Genomic DNA, 19275 nt, shown 5'->3' on the forward strand with positions numbered 1-19275 from the left:
AACTGGAGAAATCTGAGTTCATCCCTTGTGGTTGGAGGGTTCCCAGGCAGAAGATGAGGCGCTCTTCCTCCAACCGTCGTGTTGCCATGGTCTGGCGATGGAAGAGTCCAAGGACCTGCATGTCCTTGGTGGAGTGGGAGGGGGAGTTAAAGTGTTGGGCTATGGGGTGGTTGCGTTGGTTGGTCCGGGTGTCCCAGAGGTGTTCTCTGAAACGTTCCGCAAGTAGGCGGCCTGTCTCCCCAATATAATGAATTCTAAGGACTTACTCTTCTAAATGAGTAAGGGCTTTAATCAGTATAGAGGGGTGGGGTGCATCAGTTCACAATGCAGAGTGATGCCAACAGTGTGGGTTCAATTCCCACACTGGCTGAGGTTAACACAAGGACTCTCCAGCTCAACCTTTCCCCTCGCCTAAGGTATGGAGACCCTCAGGGTAAACCACAGCAGATGGCTCTCTCTAATGAGAGAACAGCTCTATAATCTGGTAAGACAATGGCAACTTTACCTTTTACCAGAGAGATAAGTAACAGCTGAGTTTTTAAATTGTAACTAATTTATTGTCATATATGTCCAATGTTAGTGATCTTGTGTAAAAGCCAATCCCCAACATTTTGGTGCAAAATCCTCAGTATTTCATATATCAACATCACTGGTGAAAAGGTGCTAGGAACACTATTAGACCAAAAGGGCAACAAGTTTTCAGGACTGAATGACTTGTATCATCATGTCATAATAATAGTAGTGGCAGATAGCAAATTCAATAATTATAAGCTTTCAAAATAACTGAGATTCTGGAAGGGTCCTAGTGGACTGGAAAACAGAAAATGTGATATCTTTATTCAAAGAAGAGGAAGCAGAAAGCAGAAAATTATAGAATCCATTACTAAGATGGTCGTAGCAGGATACTTAGAAAATTGTGAGGCAGAATTAAGATATCTTTGTGAAAGGAAAATTGTATTTTAACTAATCTATTGGAGTTTTATTGACAAAGTAACATTCACAGATGTGGTGGACTTGGACGTCCAAAAGGCATTTAACAAAGGTTGCTGCTCGGTACATGGAATAACATATTAGCATGGATAAAGGATTGATTAGCTATCAGGTAGCAGAGGAGGGATAAACTGATCTTTTTCAATTTGACAAACTATAAATAGTGGATGCAACAGGGATCAGTGCAGATTCCTCAACAATTTACTATGTACAACACTGATCTAGATAGATTAACAATGCATGGCAGCTAAATTTTCTGACGGTAGGGAAGTAAGTTGTTGAGGGAGACCTGCAAAGGGATGTTGACAGATTACGTGAGTGGGAAAAAAAAGATGGGAGTATGGCATGGGCAAATGTAAACTTCTCCAAAGGTATAGAAAGGCAGCATACCATTTTAAAGGAGAAATACTGCAGCACTCAGTGGTGCATGGGAATCTGGTTATGAATCACATTAAGTTAGCACACAAGTACAGCAAGTGATTAAGAAAGAAAATGTCACTTTTATTTATTGCAAGAGGAATGGAACACAAAGTAGGTATGATTTGCTGCAGCTGTACAGGATCTTGTGAGACCATGTCTGGGGTATTCTCTACAGTTTTGGTCATCTATTTGTAATAGATATAATTGGTTAGAAACATTTTGGAGAAGGTTCATAAAATAAGTAAGCTTATCTTATGAAGAAGGATTGAGCAGGTTAGGCCTGTATTGGAGTTTAGAAGAGTGAGAAAGGATCTTACAGAAACATTCAAGATTGGGATGGGGGGGTAGTGGAGGATAGTTTATGAATAAGAGGTTTCAAGACAGAGATGAAAAGAATTTTCTTTCTCTCAGGAGGCAATTTGAGAATTTTCTTCCCAGCAGGTAATGGAGGCTGGGCCTTGAAATTTATTCAAGACTGAGATAGACTTTTGATAGACAAAGCTTAAAAATGTGTTGCTGGAAAAGCGCAGCAGGTCAGGCAGCATCAAAGGAGAAGGAGAAGGATAAGCGACCTTTCGGGCATAAGCCCATCTTCAAGGGCTTATGCCCGAAACGTCGATTCTCCTTCTCCTTTGATGCTGCCTGACCTGCTGCGCTTTTCCAGCAACACATTTTTAAGTTTTGATAGACAAACTCAAGTTTATGAGATGCAGATGAAAAAATGAGGCTGACACTACAACCTGACCAGTCAGCATCATCCTCAATGGCGGAACAGGCTTATTCCTTGCATACTCCTTGCCTCTACTGTTGAACATATTTAAGGCTTGAGAAAGACAGTCTTTAGTCTCTCAGAAAATCAAGGGATATGGGGAGTGAATTGGAGTTGAAGTCTAAGATCAGCTATGATTGTACTAATTGGCTGAGTAAGCTTAATGAGACATACAGTCTCCCCTTGTTCTCATCAATTGCGAATGAGACTAAATCATGTAATAACTTACATGCCAATTTGTGGACTCAGGAAAAACTTGAAGATGGCAAAGATAGAAAGTTAAACTTTGCTAAAAGTATGATCTTTAAGGGAGTGTGCTATCTAAAACTGGTACGAAAGAAACATTTGGTCGAGACTCTGAAGCTTTAAGGCCAACTGAAACACATATTTAATTGAGTAAGCAAACTTTGACTCTTGCAAGAATGGTTTGAAAATGGGAGTTTCAGCAAATGCTACCAAAGTCTTAATTAGCTAAATAAAGAGTGTAGTAATTGTAAATAAAATCATGATGATCAGTGTGGAGTAAATTACATGGATTATCATAGATCCTCAGGGTTGTACTTTGTGGCAGCAACCATGGCAAAACGTCTGGTGTTTGTACATCAAGTGCAGCTAAAATTCAAAGCTGCTGTCAAAGCTCCTACTCATCCTCAAAGTGACTGAAGCCACTCTCTCCCCCAAAGCAATGAAGTAGGCTTCACTGAATTGACAATAATTCGTCCTTTTACATGATTTGAAACAAGCTTTGAAGAACTACATTTTGATGGTAAAAGTGTACCTGGGTTTTTAAACAGTGGACAAAGCTCATAAATGCTGATGAAAGGTGCCACTGCCCTTGAAAAACTAGCTTGCTTACGAATGTCAAATTTCTCAATTAATTCTTTTTGACATTGTTCTAAAACTTGATTGAAATTTATTCTTTAACTTTTACTGTAATCCCAGGAGGTGGTGATGTAGTGGCAATGTCACTGGACTAGTAATCCAGAGCATCAGGCTAATGATCTGGGAACATGGGTTTAAATACCATTTTAGCTAATGGTGACATTTGAATTCCATTAAAAACAAATTGGAAAGAAGGATCTAGCTTAATGATAATCACGTAGCCATTGCTGGGTGTGGTAAAAACCTAACTGGTTCACTCCTTTAGGTAAGGAAATCTGCCATTTGTACATGGTCTCTGGGCAATTAGAGATGGGTAACAAATGTTGGCCAAGTTGGTTTCACCAAGTTGGTTTCACCAATATCACGTGAACAAAAAAAAAGCCCAATAATTTCAGTATCTTTTATTTCCAGGGTCGCCTATCTTATTTGATGCCATCACTGTTGCTGATTTGGTGAGAATGCAACACTAATGTGAGAAAGAGGGAAATTAATGTTACAAGATTCAATGGGGCATTGTGGGCAGCTTTCTTTGGGTCAGCAATGAATACCATCACCAAGGGCCAAGTAAACCAGGCCTCAGCATGTCTAAGGGAACACATACGCAAGCTTCAGGAAAGTGAGTCTGCTACAGAGAACATACGCTTGGAGAACAGCTAGCAGACTCTACAGCAATAATTAAGAAACATTTTTGGATCATAGTCTGCCAACTGTATTTAGCAAAGAGTCAAGTACAAAGAGAAATAATGAGTCATTGCAAGGTCAGCAGAGGGAGATACAAGTTACACATGTGGGAAGCCCCAAACTACTGAAATTGTACAGAAATAAGAAGGCTCCCCTGCATCTGTATAAGGTGAATAACCATTTTATAGTTAGACTCAGCAGACTGTAATCTTGATCAATACTGGGAAACAGGGAACCTGAGACACACAATATCATAAGAATAGGAAAATCGTAATGATGGGAAGTTTAATCAGGACAATAGCAGCCTTTTTAGACACCAACCTGAAGACAATCTAAATATTTGAAGCAGAGGGTAGAGGAACATCGGAAAGGAACAGAACAGTGGGATGGACCAGCACAGACAAAATAGACTGAAAAGCCTCCTTCTGCTCTGACAACCTCTGTTTCAATGAAACAATTTATAAGAATTGGCTGAGTATTGAAAGACTTATTTACCTGATGATTATATCTAGAAGGACTGTGACCATATCTCTGGGGACTATGAATTGGAGAAATCTTGGTGCGTGCTGGGCCATGTGTCTCCTGTCCATCACCATTTGTGGAATCTGAAATGGCAACAACACCAGAAATGTAACATTTATTGTGAAAAGAAAGGGACTACAATTCTGCTATTTTTTTTCCAACAGAAAATATGCAGGTTAATATCTAATTTCATCCATAGCTAAGTATATTACAAAAGAGAAAGCGTGGGTTTATGCACTTTGACAGGAAGAAAAGGCATAGACTATTTTCTAACTGGGGAAAGGTTTTGGAAATCTGAAGCACAAAGGGACTTGGCAGTCCTAGTTCAGGATTCTCTTAAGGTTTACATGCAGGTTCATTTGGAGGTTACAAAGGCAAATGCAATGTTAGCATTAATTTTGAGGGGGCTAGAATGCAAGAGCGGGAATGTACTACTGAGGCTGTACGAGACTCTGGTCAGACCACACTTGGGCTATTGAGAGCAGTTTTGGGTTCCATATCTAAGGAAGTACAGGCTAGCCTTGGAGGGGATCCAGAGGAGGCTTACAAGAATGACCGTGGATTGAAAGGCTTATCATTCACAATCAGGAAGCCAGTCAACCTATTGTTTCTGTAAAAGGAACCACCTGACTAGTCCCACTCTTCAGACATACTTTCGTAGCCATCTAAATTTATCACTTTCCAATATTTATCGAGCTCTCATATAAAACCTCCTATGGAATCTGCCTCCATCATTCTGCCAGGCAGCACATTCCAAGCCCAAATAACTTGGTGAAGAAATTTCTCCTCATCACACTTCTAGCTCTCTTGCTGGCAATCTTGAAATTGTGACCCCTTGTTACTGATACACCGACTAATAGAAACAGAATACCTTTCTTTACCTTGTCAAGACTGGTCATAACTTTGAACACCACAAGACAGTCACCTCTTAATCTTCTCTGCTACAGGGAGAATAAGCCTAATTCCTCTAATCTCTCCTGGTATTTGAAATTCCTCACTCTGAGCATCATTTTTGTAAAACATCTCTGCACTGTCTCCAGGCTTTAACATCCTTCTTAAATACGTTGCCAGAACTGAACACAATATTCCAAATGTGGTCTGACCAATGATTTGGAGAGGTGTAGCATCATTTCCTTGCTTACCCAAGGATCCTATAAGCCTTCTTATCAACTGCTTCAACTTGCCCGGCAACTTTCAGAGAATTATGACTTGAATCCTAAGGTCCCTCTGCTTCTATATTTCCTTCATTGTTATTCCATTGAGCTTGTATTTCTCAGAGCTTCTTCTACCAAAATGCATTAACTCATACTTCTCTGCATTGGAATTCATCTGCCAGGTGCCTGTCCATTTGGCCAACTCATCAAGGTCCCACTGAAGTCATTCAGCAACATCCTCACAATTCACTATTCCCTCTAGCTTATTATCATCTGCAAATTTAGAGATTTTTGTCCTCAACATGTCTCCAAATCGTTTCTATATCAAAAAAAAAGCAAAGATCCCAACACTGATCCTGAATACCGCTTAAACTTGTCTCCATAGTCATAGAGTCATACAGCATGGAAACAGACCCTTCGGTCCAACCAGTCCATGCCAAACATCATCCCAATCTAAACTAGCCCCACTGCCTGTTCCTGGCCCATATCCCTCCAAACTTTTCTCTTTCAAGTATCTATCCAAATGTCTTTTAAACGTTGTAATTGTACCCACATCCACCACTTCCTCAGGAAGTTCATTCCACATGCGAACCGCCCTCTGTGCAAAACATTTGCCTCTTTTTTTTTTAAAAATCACTCTCTTCTCACTTTAAATATGTGCCCCCCCGTCTTGAAATCTCCCATCCAAGGGAAAGGACAACTACCATTAACTCTACCTATATACCTTTCATTATTTTATAAACTGCTATCAGTTCACCTCTCAACCTCCTATGTTCCTGTGAAAGAAGTCTCAGCCTTTCTTTATAACTCAAACCTTCCATACCTGGCAAATCCTGATAAATTTCTTTTGATCCCTTTACAACTTGATAATATCCTTCCTATATTTGGGCAACCAGAACTTGACACAGTACTCCAGAAGAGGTCTCATATCAATGTCCTGTACAACCTCAACATGACTTCCCAACTCCGATACTCAAAGCACTGAGCAATGAAGGCAATCTAAGAAATGCCCAGCTATATTGACCCTCTGTAGTCAACTTCTAATCCATGTTGTGAAGGAACCATCAATCCCAAATATTTCTACTTTGCTAACCAACCTGCCACGTAGCTCTGTATCAAATGCTTTCTGAGAGTCCAAATGTACAACATCTACTACCCTCATTCACTGGCTGTGTTATCTCATCAAATGTAGAGATTTTTACCTCAACACTTATCTCCAAATCTTTTATATATCAGAAAAAGCAAAGATCCCAACACTGACCTCAAATATCACTTACAACTTGTCTCCAATCTGAGAAACGGCCAGTTATATCTATCCTCTGTTTCCTATCTTTTAGCCAACTTCTAATTCATTCTGTGAAGGACCCACCAATATTGAACCTTGTCATATCACTATCACTACTTCCAAAATGCGCCCACACTCTAATGTTGAGGACTCTAGGTCAGCACTTGGAGTTTAGAAGGATGAAGGGGGGGGAATCTCACTGAAACGTACAGAATACTAAGAGGCCAGGATAGAGTGAACATGGGAAGGGTATTTCCATTAGTAGTAAAAATTAGGACCTATGGGCACAGCCTCTGAATGAAAGGATGACCCGTTAGAACTTAGATGAGGAGGAATTTCTTCAATCAGACATAGAACTCATTGCCATACAAGGCTGTGGAGCCAAATCATCGAGTGCATTTAAGATAAGATATAGATAGGTTCTTGATAAGGGGATCAAGGGTTACAGGGAGAAGGCAGAAGAACAGAGTTGAGAAGTAAATTAGCAGTGTTTTAATGGCAGAGCAAACTTGATAAGCCAAATTACCTAATTCTGCTCCTGCATCTTATGGTATTCTCAGTACATGCTTTCTTGTGCAGTTCTTTGGGCACTATGGTAATACTGATTTCTACTGTCATTATGAATAGGGGCATGAGGGACATCACCTTCAGACTCATACATATGACCATAAGAAATAAGATCAAAAGTAGGCGATTTGGCATTTCAAGCCTGCTCTGCCATTCAATAGGATTATGGCTGATTCCTCACACCTACGTTTCTAGCCTTTTCCCGTCATCTTGGAGATCAATAAGTTCTCTAACTCAGTCAAAGTGCACAAGAATCGATCTATCTCAGCCAAATTATATAACTTCAGCTCATAATATCCCTGAGCTTTCAGAAACTAAATATTGGCCTGTAAAACAAAACCTAATAAGAATACCATGCATTGTGGATAAAGGGCAGCCCATTGATATATCGTCCTTGGAATTCTTGAAGACACTTGACAAGATTCCACATAAAAGGTTGGAATCTTGTCAAGTGTCTTCATATCACTTCATATCGTCCAAGGACGATATATCAATGGGCTGCCCTTTATCCACAATGCATGGTATTCTTATTAGGTTTTGAGGGTGTTCATGGCATGTGGGTAACAGAAGATTGGCTGGCTGGCAGGCAGAAAACACAGCATGCATAAATGGGCCTTCTTCAGACTGACACCACGCGGCAAACAGGGTTCTGCAGTGGTCTGTGCTGGATTCACATTTTCTTCAATTTATATCAATGATTTAGATAAAGGGCTTCATCGCAGAGTGGCTAATTTTTCAGATGGCACAAAGATATGTAAGAAATTATGTTATGAAGATGATGTAACAAGGATACAAAGTGTTGAGATGTAAAGGTTAACTAGATGGGCAAAGGTCTAGCAGATGGAGTATAACGTCAGAAAGTGTAATTCACTTTGGCAGAAAGAATAAAAAGAGCAGAGTATTACTTAACTGCAGAAATCTGTGGTGCAGAAAGATCTAGGTGTTCTTGTCCATGAGTCACTAGGTATAGTATACATATAATCAGAAAGCTAAAGCTAATGTAAAGCTAATCAAAAAGCTAGCGCTTATTATAAGAAATTGAACATAAAAGTAAAGGTGTTGTGCTTCTGTTACACAGGACAATGGTGAGATCATATCTCAAACATTATGTGCAATTTTGGTTTCCTTACTTAGGAGTGCTGTAAATGCATTGGAGGCAGTTCAGAGGAGGATACTAGCTACTTGATACCTAGAATGAGTGGGTCATCTTCTAAAGAAAGATTGAATAGGTCACACTTATTTCCATTGGAGTTTAGTAGAGTGAGTGTGTTAACAAAATGGTCATGGAAAGATTGTTTGTTCTTACGGCTAAGTCCAGAACAGGAGGCACAATTTTAAAATTAGGGGTTGCCCTGTAGGACAGAAATAAGGGGAATTTTTTTCCTTTCAAAAGATTTGCTACCTCGGAACTCTGCCTCAGGGAGCAGAGTCACTGAATAATTTTAAGGTATAGATAGATAGATTCTTATTAGGCAAGGAAGTCAACAGTTACTGGGGGTAGAGACCATACTGAATGGTTTGAATGGCCAAATGGCCTACGTCTGCCCTAATTCATATGATCATATGTACATACATATGGATGAGTGTATGAATGTCAAGGATAATACTGAGATTATTTGTATGAAGTTTTTGAAGGAAAAAAACCTATAACTTAGCAGTGACTTAGGAGCAACACAGTGGCTCAGAGATTAGCACTGCTGCCTCACAGCACCAGGAACCTGGGTTCGTTTCCACCCTCAGACAACTGTTGGTGTGGAGTTTGCACATTCTCCCTAAGTTGGCATGGGTTTCCTTCTGGTGCTCCAGTTTCCCCCCACAGTCTAAAGATGTGCAGGTTAGATGGATTGACTGTGCAAAATTGCCCAGTGTCTAAGGATGTGCAGGCTAGGTGGATTAGTCATAGTAAATGCAGGGTTACAGGGACAGGCTTAGGAGCTGGGTGGGATGCTCTTCGGAAGGTCGGTGTGGACTCGATGGGCCGAATGGCTTGCTTTCATACCATACGGATTTTATGATTCTATAAAATATTCAAATACACAATTAAAAAGTGTAGCTTGAACACTGGAGTAGAATAAGTTTCAACATCAAAGCAAAGTAAATATTGGAATTTCAGAACATGAAGTTGAATCATTAGTAATTTCACACCTGCATCTTTCTCCCTGCAAGAGTCCACTGTACCAGTCTCTATCCTCCGTAGAACACGATCCAACGTACTTCTATCGTCTCCAGATCGCTTCATACTTCCAATTTCCACTCTCCTCAGAACACGTTCCAACATGCCCGGGTTCTCTCGCAATCGCTCTACTGAGGTAGGAACCATCCTGAAACATAAAAAAGAAAAACTCCATTCAAAATTTGCTTTTTTTTCCAGATAACCTTTATTTTCCTGAATGCTGCTTGAAAATCCTTTTCCTTTGCCAGAAGTATTTATGCATGTTGTAGTGATTATCCTCGCATCCTTGGAAGGGGTGACTCAGAGCATAGGAAGAAAAGAATACTTTGATTCCACACCTTCACTGAATTGACAATGCTAATCTACTTAATCAAATCAACCTCGTTAGAGATGAACTGTACAGTTCATGACTATGAAGCATGATATTCCACAAATGAAATGACTAATGGGTAATGAGCATCTGGAAATGTATAATTAAGTATGCAAGTAATGATGACATAACCAATGACGTTACTCTAACAGCTGCAGGCCAGATTGAAAGAAGACATCAGACTAGAATGAAGTATGCGAACAGAGAGGTCCTAGATAAGACACTAGAGAGGATATTTCATAATCCATAATGTACAGATATAAATAAAATGTTACAGTACCTCAGGAGTGGAAGAAAATTACTCTAGGATAAGGAGTCAACAGTCTCTTAAAGCACATACATGGACACCCATTGCTGAGGGACACTGAGAACGAATTCCCAGCTATGCTAGTGACAGCATTTGCAATGAAAACATTGACTAAAGCAATTACATTACTGGCTCTTTTTTACACAACATATATTTAACATTATATTAAACTTATTTTAAGAGCGTACAAACAAAGAATAAGCCCCTCCAATCCCTTCTGACATTCAACGAAATCATGATTGATCTATAATTCAATTCCATATGCTTTCTTTTGACTTATATCCACAAATACTTTTCGTTACCAAAAATCTACCAATCCCAAATTTAAAATTAATTAATTTAGCATCAATTGCAATTCCAAAGTTCTGCCATGTTGGAAAGATACTTTCTAATTTAGTTCCTGAAACGTCTGGCTTTAATCTTAATGAATGACCCTGTGTCATCTTATTCCTTAAATAGATTAGTTTTTCTACCTATTCTACTTGTTCCCTTAATATCCTCAAAACTTCAATCTAACTAGCCCTGAATTTTCTAAATGCCAGCTAATACAACCCGAGTTTATGCAACTTTTACCTTGCACCTTTCACAGCCCAATTATCATTCTGGGTAATCTACACTGCACTTCTAAGGCAACAACACTCGCATCAGTTAACAAATGTACTCACCACCTTGTGCTCATGTTGTCCCGGTTTTTGCTGCTGGCTGCTGTATTCTTGCCACTACCAGAATCTGTTGGGCTGACCTCTTCAATCTGAGGCATTGAGGGGTGCACAGGTGATGAAAAACCACTTGGAGGTGATGACGATATATGTGATGACCGAGACACAGCATTGGAGTCACTATTGGCTGCTGTTTGTGCAGAAGAACCATCACTACTTCGTCTTGTTGGTGTGCCTACAGTGCTGGACATCTTGGAAGGGTCTGAACTTAGGCTGTCTGATTTACTTTCCCTTGCCTCCTGCTGTCGTTTTCGATATTCTAGCAACGATACCTTGAAAAGAAAAACAAAATGAGACCGAAGAATCTTTTCCTCTACTCCCACAGAAAATTATATAAAATATCTTCAGGCAGGGGAAATTGGTTTATTTGGACCGCAAAGTACATCTCAGCCACCTGTGGAGTAACATCTTAACTGTCTGGGAAATAATACATTTCTAATACCATGATATGGAGATGCCAGTTTTGGACTTGGGTGGACAAAGTTAAAAATCACACAACACCAGGTTATAGTCCAACAGGTTTATTTGGAAGTACAGGCTTTTGCAGCACTGCTTCTTTGTCAGGCAGCTAACTACCTGATAAAGGAGCAGCACTCCGAAAGCTTGGGCTTCCAAATAAACCTGTTGGACTATAACTTGGTGTTGCATCTATTTTTAACTTTTTCCTAGTACCAGTAAAGCATCAGGATCATTATTCATCATGGCTGAAGCAGGAGAACTCATTTTTCAATCAGAAGGCTATGTAGTAGTACTGAGAATTTCAAGCCCCATTCCAGGAATAATCAAAGCTAACAGTTTAGTACAGTGCCAACATACTGGAGCATTGCTGGAGATGATATAATTAGGTGAACTTTTAAATCAAGGTTCCAGCTGTTCATGTTGATGCTAAAGGTACGATGAAGATTCAAATGGCACTATTCAGAGGTATCTTCCCCAACATCCCTCTTTCAAACACTACCAACAGTAACAGTTGGTTGTACATCTGTTTTCAAGATCTTGCCCCACTTGAAAGCATAACAGTTTCTGCACTTCAATATTTCAAACCTGAAACAATTTGATACAATTCTATGACAAGCTAGAAGATGCCATTGTAACATAAATCCACTTTCCTTGTGCTTACCACAAAAGCCACAGCATCTTTAAAAGTATGATTTCCTCCAGCCTAAGCTGAACCAATTTAAGCAAGTTCCAACTTTTTAACAAGGTTAAATTACTGATTTCAATCTAGATTGTCAAATACTTACCCTGCAGAAATGAAAAAAAAACTCAATGGCTGTCATGTCAGACCACTCGTGTACATTAGCTAATACAATGTCATTAGTAGCACTGGCAATGGCCAGTAGCCAATGGCTACAAAAACATCAAAAAGCCAGGGCAATAAAAGATTACTTCATTAACGCTCCTCTCTCTAATATCGCAACATCCCCTTAAACGTGTAGAACTAAATTTTGAACCTCAATATTTATGTTTCTTTTACTTTACTTGGAAGAATACAGTAGCTTACCAGGTCCATTTAAAAAAAAAAGACTTTTTAAGTAGTTAATATCAACAATGTTCTTGCTTTACCTTGTATAGTGAATGCTATGAAATTGGAAAATTAGCACAAGAAACAGTGAGCATATGCTGATATTTAATGCCTTTGTTACCCGTTGAACTAGGTGTTTACTATTTTCTCTATCATTATATATTTTTTCTGTTTTTGTATTAGTTTAAATCTAGAGAAACAGTGTTCATTTTGAGTTACTTATAAATGATAAAAAATAATTCAACATAGTTGCATCTTAATAGATGATGATAAAAGGTTTCACACTTGCGATTTTTAAAAATAGCTTATCAAATTTTTCAAATATTACCAAAATTTGTGGAAAATTGTCTGTGTGAATATTTCCCCAGTGGGTAGTAAGTATTAGATTAAGAAATGATCACTTGTAGCCATTCAGTATTTGGATGCAAAAGAAATTCCATTTATGCTGAGTGATGTAAAACCAATCTCATATTTTCATTGTTTACAATTACAGTTTCAACTGTTTACAAAATACTAAGCGTTCATCCATGAATTCTCCAAATTATCATGTAATTATTGTCATATTTATGCTGTGAACATGGAAATGAAGAAAGACTTATCCTACAGGTTTAAAGTGAGAGGAAAAAGGAGATGTGCAAGGTACCTGGAATGTGCTGCCGGGGAGATCGCAGAAGCAGATATGATAACAAAGTTAAATAGGCATTTAGACAGACACATGAACCGGCAGGGAATTGTGGGATATGGGCCATGTGCAGGAAGTTGGGATTAGTTTAGACTTGCACCGTCAGTAGCGCAGACTTAGTGGGCCAAAGGGCTTGCTCCTGTACTGCATTGTTCTGTGTTCTACGTTCTACCATGGAATCAGAGAAATTATCACAAAGGTGATAACCAATAGTCCTACTGCTTCCACAACAAGCAAGTTCTCCTTGAATCTGATTATGAATTTTCAAATATCTGAGTGCTATTTACTCATTGAAATGCACTGTAAATATACATCTGTATCATTAAATATTTACCATATGTTAAAAACGTTCTATGACTCTCCCCACATCCCTTCCTCAGTATCTTGCTGCCATACCACAAAGTTCAAATTAGCCTTCTTTCAGTGTTTGCAGCATATTTTGTTGCTCTTTATTATACCTTTTCCAGTCTATGTGTATTTCTTGTCTGATGGCCAAGTTTAGCTGGAAATAGAAAAACCTGAGAACTGTGGATGCTGGAAATCAGAACAAAAACAGAAATTGCTGGAAACATTCAGCAGGTCCAGCACCATCTGTTCTGAAGAAGGGTCACAGGACACCAAACATTAACTCTGCTTTCTCTCCACAGATGCAGTCAGACCTGCTACATTTTTCCAGCAATTTCTGTTGTTGTTAGCTGGAAATAGGCCCAGCAGGCAAGCCTGGCACAGGCAAGCATATAAATACAGCCTTACTTATAAGATGTTTTAAAGTAGAATTTGGGTTATTTCCAATTGGTGATACAAAGCACTATTTGGGCTGTTTGGTCAGAAAGGAGTTCTAAATTTTATGAAGCCTGACAATTTCCTCTCCACGAAAGAGCCAAAATCAGCACCAACAACATATTCATTTCGTGTGGCCAGGGAAGGGTTCAGTTCAAGAAGCATTCCACATTCCTCTCTTCTGCTTTACAGGGCGCATTCAGAATAGTCTTTCAGCCACTGGAATGGCAAGTAGTTCCTGTTAAATGAATAGATGACTGTACAGACTTCATCATGTTTTTAAGATCACAGCATTTACCAGTAATAGCTCCTTTCTCAAATTAAGTACTCAAATGCTGTAAAATACAAAGAGAATTCTTCATTCTTGGGAAAGTGCACAACATTTGTGACAGCATCATTTTTAATTATGTTTTATACTTGTAAATGTATTATATTCTTATTTCAGGATAACCCACTGACTTATTACCATGAATTATTGTTTATTCTTACATCACATAGCATACCCTGTCCTTCTACCACCACTGAACGTACTTAGCCAATTTATTGGAATTTAATGTTTTCCCTTTTATAAAACAACACTGACTCTGCTTCTTTACCTTGAAATTTTTCAAGTCCTCCAGCTTTATAGTGTATAATAATAGCTGTTAACACCTTCCCTATGATAGATGTTAAGCTGTCTGAACTTGGGTTCCCTGCTTTCCATCTCTCTGCCTTTTTGAATAAAAGGAGACATTTGCTATTTTTCCAATCTAATGGAACCTTGTTTGAATCGAGAGAGTTTTGGACCATTAAAACCAATATGTCAAATATCTTATTAGCCACTTCTTTTAAGATTCTACCTAAGATGCTGCCTGGACTGGAGGGCTTGTCTTATGAAGAAAGGTTGAAAAAGCTCAGACTTTTCTCTCTGGAGAGAAGGAGGAAAAGAGGAGACCTGATCGAGGTGTACAAGATAATGAGTGGAATAGATAGAGTCAATAGTCAGAGACTCTTTCCCAGGGCAGGATTGACGGGTACGTGGGGGTCATAGTTTAAAGATATTAGGGGAAAGGTATAGAGGAGACGTCAGAGGTAGGTTCTTTATGCAGAGAGTTGTGAATGCATGGAATGCATTGCCGGCGGTGGTGGTGGAAGCAGAGTCATTTAAGCAACTGCTGGACAGGCACATGGACAGGAGTTGAGGAGTGCGTAGGTTATTATATTTTACACTAGGATTAAACCTCGGCACAACATCGTGGGCCAAAGGGCCTGTTCTGTGTTGTACTTTTCTATGTTGTATGTTCTATGCTCCAGACATCATGAATATTAGGCTGTCTGGCCTTCCCACCAATTTGCATGCGGAGAGACTGGAAAGGTGAAAGGAGGTGGTAATGAAACAGGAGAAATGACTTAGGTCTGACAAAATTACTTTGAGACACTTGAATCCAATGCAAATGCTTATTCAAACGTTGACAAATGTTTATTCGTTCAAATCATGTTAGTAGATGCCTTTAGTTGGCAGTTAGCATATTTGCAGTATCATTTCTGGAAATCAAACTATTATTGAAGAAGGATTAAAATCATTTAGCATTTACAATGCAATAAACTACTAGGTTACACATTTTGTTTCTTACCCCACAATCAAATTTTAAGACTCAAGAATAAGAGGATTTGTCTCATATACATCAAGCTGCTATATCCCAGATTTGTCCAGTGAGCTGAGAACATGTTCATTTCTTGATGATGAGTGCAACACTGGCGTGCTTTAGTAATATCTCCACTTGCTGTGATGTATGACAGCAAATATCTTGTGGTTCACAAAATATTTTAGCTTTACTGAAAGAATGGTAGCATTGCAAATCTTTTATGCATTTTTAAGCATCCGCCACTGTACAAGGAATCACTCTGCCCCACATCTGTTAGCTTCTCTCTAAAATGTTTATCAAAATGTAGTTTGATGATTACTCTCTTATTTTTTCCATACAAAATAAATGTTCCTCCCTTTTGTGACAACATTAAAACCAAAGTTGGAGTTTTGATACAGCTTGCCAAGGTATGATTTTTCACACATTTCAGTAAAATAGAAGGGATATCATGGCTACAGAAGCAGAAGAAAATGTTTGGACCAACATTTCTAACTTTAATTCACTTGTGCTTTCTTAGTGCCTCTTTCGTTCAGTCTCTTTCCCACAATCTTTGGGCTTATCAAAAAGGTTTTTACATCTGCACAATACTTTTCAATTTGCACTTTTTAACCCTTAGATACATTACAGCCTCTCAAATCCAATCTTGAAATAGCTACTGTGAAGAATTCAAAAATACCACCCCTAAAGTGAAATGTGAGCTGCAAATAATCAACAGATACAATGATTTTGAATACTTGCCTTTTTCTTCTGAGGTGGGTTTTGCTGCATCTGTGCATTTCCTTCAAAATACAGGGGCTGCCGGTCTGCTTGAGGGGACATAGCTCCTTGCATTGTCTCAGATAAAAGTCCTTGGCTTTGCCTGTTAAAGCAAGAATCCCCGGATGGACTCATATACACAGTTTCTCCAAACCCTCGCTCGGGCTGTGAAGACTTCCTATCACTGATGTAATTGGCTCTGTTCTCCAGTCCTCTGTATGGTCCCTCTAGCCTGTGTGTTGGAGTGAGGTCGCGGAGATTGGAGTTCAATGGTGAACAGGCATATATTAAATTAAACTCTGTCCTGAAGGCTTGTTCTGAATTTTTCAGGACTGAGGGACCATCACCATTCCTCGGTGTCGACCCAATTTCAGTTTCAGTGGGAAATGTTAATCCAGAAGGAGGAGGCTGAGCAGCACAGTCTGTCAATGGCCCATCAGTGACCGCTGTAACCCGGAGCGTGGTGTCCAGGTCAGGATGAAGGGAGAGATCTGAGAAGCCAGTCCTGGACTGGTCATTATCCGCTCTCAGAGGCGGCTGAAATGACAGAAGCAGGAATTTATTAGTAACAACTATAATATTTGAGCCTGATGAGGGGTTTGAAAAGGAACATTTGTTTCACACAAGGCAGTTGACTGAACTCTGCTTCTGTTTAAACATCAGCACCATAGTTTAGCATATTTCTAATCAGTGGATCATGAAGAAACACATTCAATCAATTCTAAATTTTTATCCTGTGTATATAATCCACTAACAGTTGTGAGCACATTTTCATTTGGAACATTTCTCTGCTGTTACATTCACAATGCAGTGATGACAGCCCATTCCTCAGAAGGTTCAGGTCATTTAAATATTGAATTTGAAAATAGGCAAATGTCGTTCAGAGGCATTCTACTACCAAATTCCTCCACAACATCTTTATTAAACTTCTACAAGGAAAGAGTATGTTGTATGAAACATAGTTTTAGCTTCTTAAAGAGTAGGTACTTTCATCCTCCACCTAATCTCCTCTCTATGTGGATCTCATTAAAATGTGCCTGTTGAATAAATTATTCTTTAGTTGACATCTATTTAATACTTGCTCAAACGTGCATACACAGATACTAAAGTGAACAGAAGAATCACTTCTCCTGAAGAAATTCCTTCTACTGGAATTGAACAAATTCTCAGTTGAGTTGACAAATGGAATGAAGTCAAAACAGCAAGTGGAAGAATGGATGTTTTATTTTGGGACTTCATTTCTTAGGTCTCCACAGTTATTCTTGAAAACTAAATAGGAAAGTTTTTTTAAAAACACTTCCTAAGTTTAACATCAAAACAAAAAAAGAGTTTAGGGTGAGGGGAAAGATATAAAAGGGCCTTAAGGGGCAACCTTTTAACACAGAGGGTGGCGCATATTTGGAAGGAGCTGCCAGAGCAAGTGGTGGAGGCTGGTACCATTGCAGCATTTAAAAGACATCTGGATGGGTATATGAATAGGAAGGATTTACAGAGACACGGGCCAAGTCCTGGCAAATGGGACTAGATTAGGTTGGGATATCTGGTCGGCATGGACGAGGTGGACCGAAGGGTCTGTTTCCGTGCTGTATATCTCTCTATGACTCTATCTCTGGTGCACCAGCATTATCGCCAGTCATAGCCAAGTGATTCAGCAGGGTACTGTACAGTAGTGAGCAAATAATAAACTACCATTATGTTCCAAAAGTGGTGGAGAGAGTTGGGGGAGGGAGTATTGTTGGAAGGAATCAGTAAGATTTTTTATTGCACACTTAACAAAAAAGAGTGAGTTTAGATAGTGACCTTTTGCTGCCTTATTTTCTTATAAAAAGGAAGATCATCTCTTCTGTCTAAATCATTAATGATTTACTGACTGGCCTTGGAAAAAATTGTGAAAGGGTAAACTGGCCTTAAATCCAAAAATATGTAAAAAAAATTCTCAAGCATTATAAACATAAAATTATTTTCACTTGCCTCCTTTAATCACACTTACTTGTCAAATTTCACTGAAAAATGAAGACTTTAACTAAGGAAACTTCATTTCAACATATTCGTAAACTGATTAAGCATTGAGAAAAAATTCAGAACCTTTGAGATTAAAACAAACCCAATGATACAGATGTTGTGGGTAAGTTGCAGTACCGCCTCTGTGTTGTAATAAATTGTAAGTCTTCAATTTAGATAGCTGGAGTCTAACAGAAGCAGTATTGTAAAAAAAAAAATCAGTCAACCACTTCCATCATCAGGCTCAGATTATTTGTTTTGTCTTCCTTCACCATGAAGTCCAGGTATATTCTGAAAAGCTTTACATCTACAATATCTTACCACTATAACTGCTGCAATGATAAAAAGCATCACACAACATTTGCCTTAGTACATTCTTTATTCAGAAGGCATATAATTTGTTGCTTTGCTAGTCACCTTCATTGTGTTAGTATAATAGCAGTTTTAATGCATGTCCTTTCACAGAATCAGGCACAAGGGGTTTCAACGTTTCATTCATAATTCATCTATTAAAATAATCAATGTACATTTGCTGCAATGGATTATTTAATATGCAATAGGATGACACAATGGGAATTTTTTGTATCAGTGTTAGGGACCACAGAGAAAGAGAACTTTAATTGTTAACTTTAAAGATGCTATCACTTTCTCTAATTTTTTTCTTGCCATTAAGGAACAAAGTCAATTAAATTTTGTTCCTAGTTCTAAAATGAGGCTATTGAATGCTTTACAAAACATTTCATCGCACAACATAATCATTTGCTTCTCAATCCAATTCTCAACCTGATCTATTCCCAAACCCAAGCTTGACTTTATGAACAGCAGGAACCGTGAGACCAAATACAAGAGTGGAGATCACTAGTCTGAACGCACAAAGGACATAATGCTCTAACTATCACAGTGTAGTCTATTCTTCTAGCAGGAAATGCCTCTCTGATCAATCTGCACTTTTAATTTTGTCACAGCTGTTTGTAATTTTTCTCAGACTGGAATAACTATCTCATCCTACTTATCATGTTACACAATTTGTGTGCTCTACTGAATTCCTAGAAGAACAAAAACACCAT

At 38.8% G+C, this 19275-nt stretch overlaps 1 protein-coding gene across 14 annotated transcripts in view; it reads right to left on the minus strand.

Moving 5' to 3' along the window:
• The window catches only part of setd5 (SET domain containing 5), a 171302-nt gene that overhangs the window by 10359 nt on the left and 141668 nt on the right, over positions 1-19275 (minus strand). For all 14 annotated transcript variants that reach the window (XM_043707775.2, XM_087994145.1, XM_087994139.1 and 11 more), the window contains 4 exons: positions 16190-16744; positions 10786-11111; positions 9416-9591; positions 4238-4347 (listed from right to left, as the gene is read on the minus strand). In XM_043707775.2, the coding sequence (XP_043563710.2) occupies positions 4238-4347; positions 9416-9591; positions 10786-11111; positions 16190-16744 (1167 nt within the window). The remainder of the gene's footprint in view (positions 1-4237; positions 4348-9415; positions 9592-10785; positions 11112-16189; positions 16745-19275) is intronic.

The sequence above is a fragment of the Chiloscyllium plagiosum genome, unplaced genomic scaffold (assembly GCF_037043375.1).
Source record: "Chiloscyllium plagiosum isolate Xiang-an unplaced genomic scaffold, Cpla_swu_hap1 HiC_scaffold_14, whole genome shotgun sequence".
Taxonomy (NCBI): Eukaryota; Metazoa; Chordata; class Chondrichthyes; order Orectolobiformes; family Hemiscylliidae; genus Chiloscyllium; species Chiloscyllium plagiosum.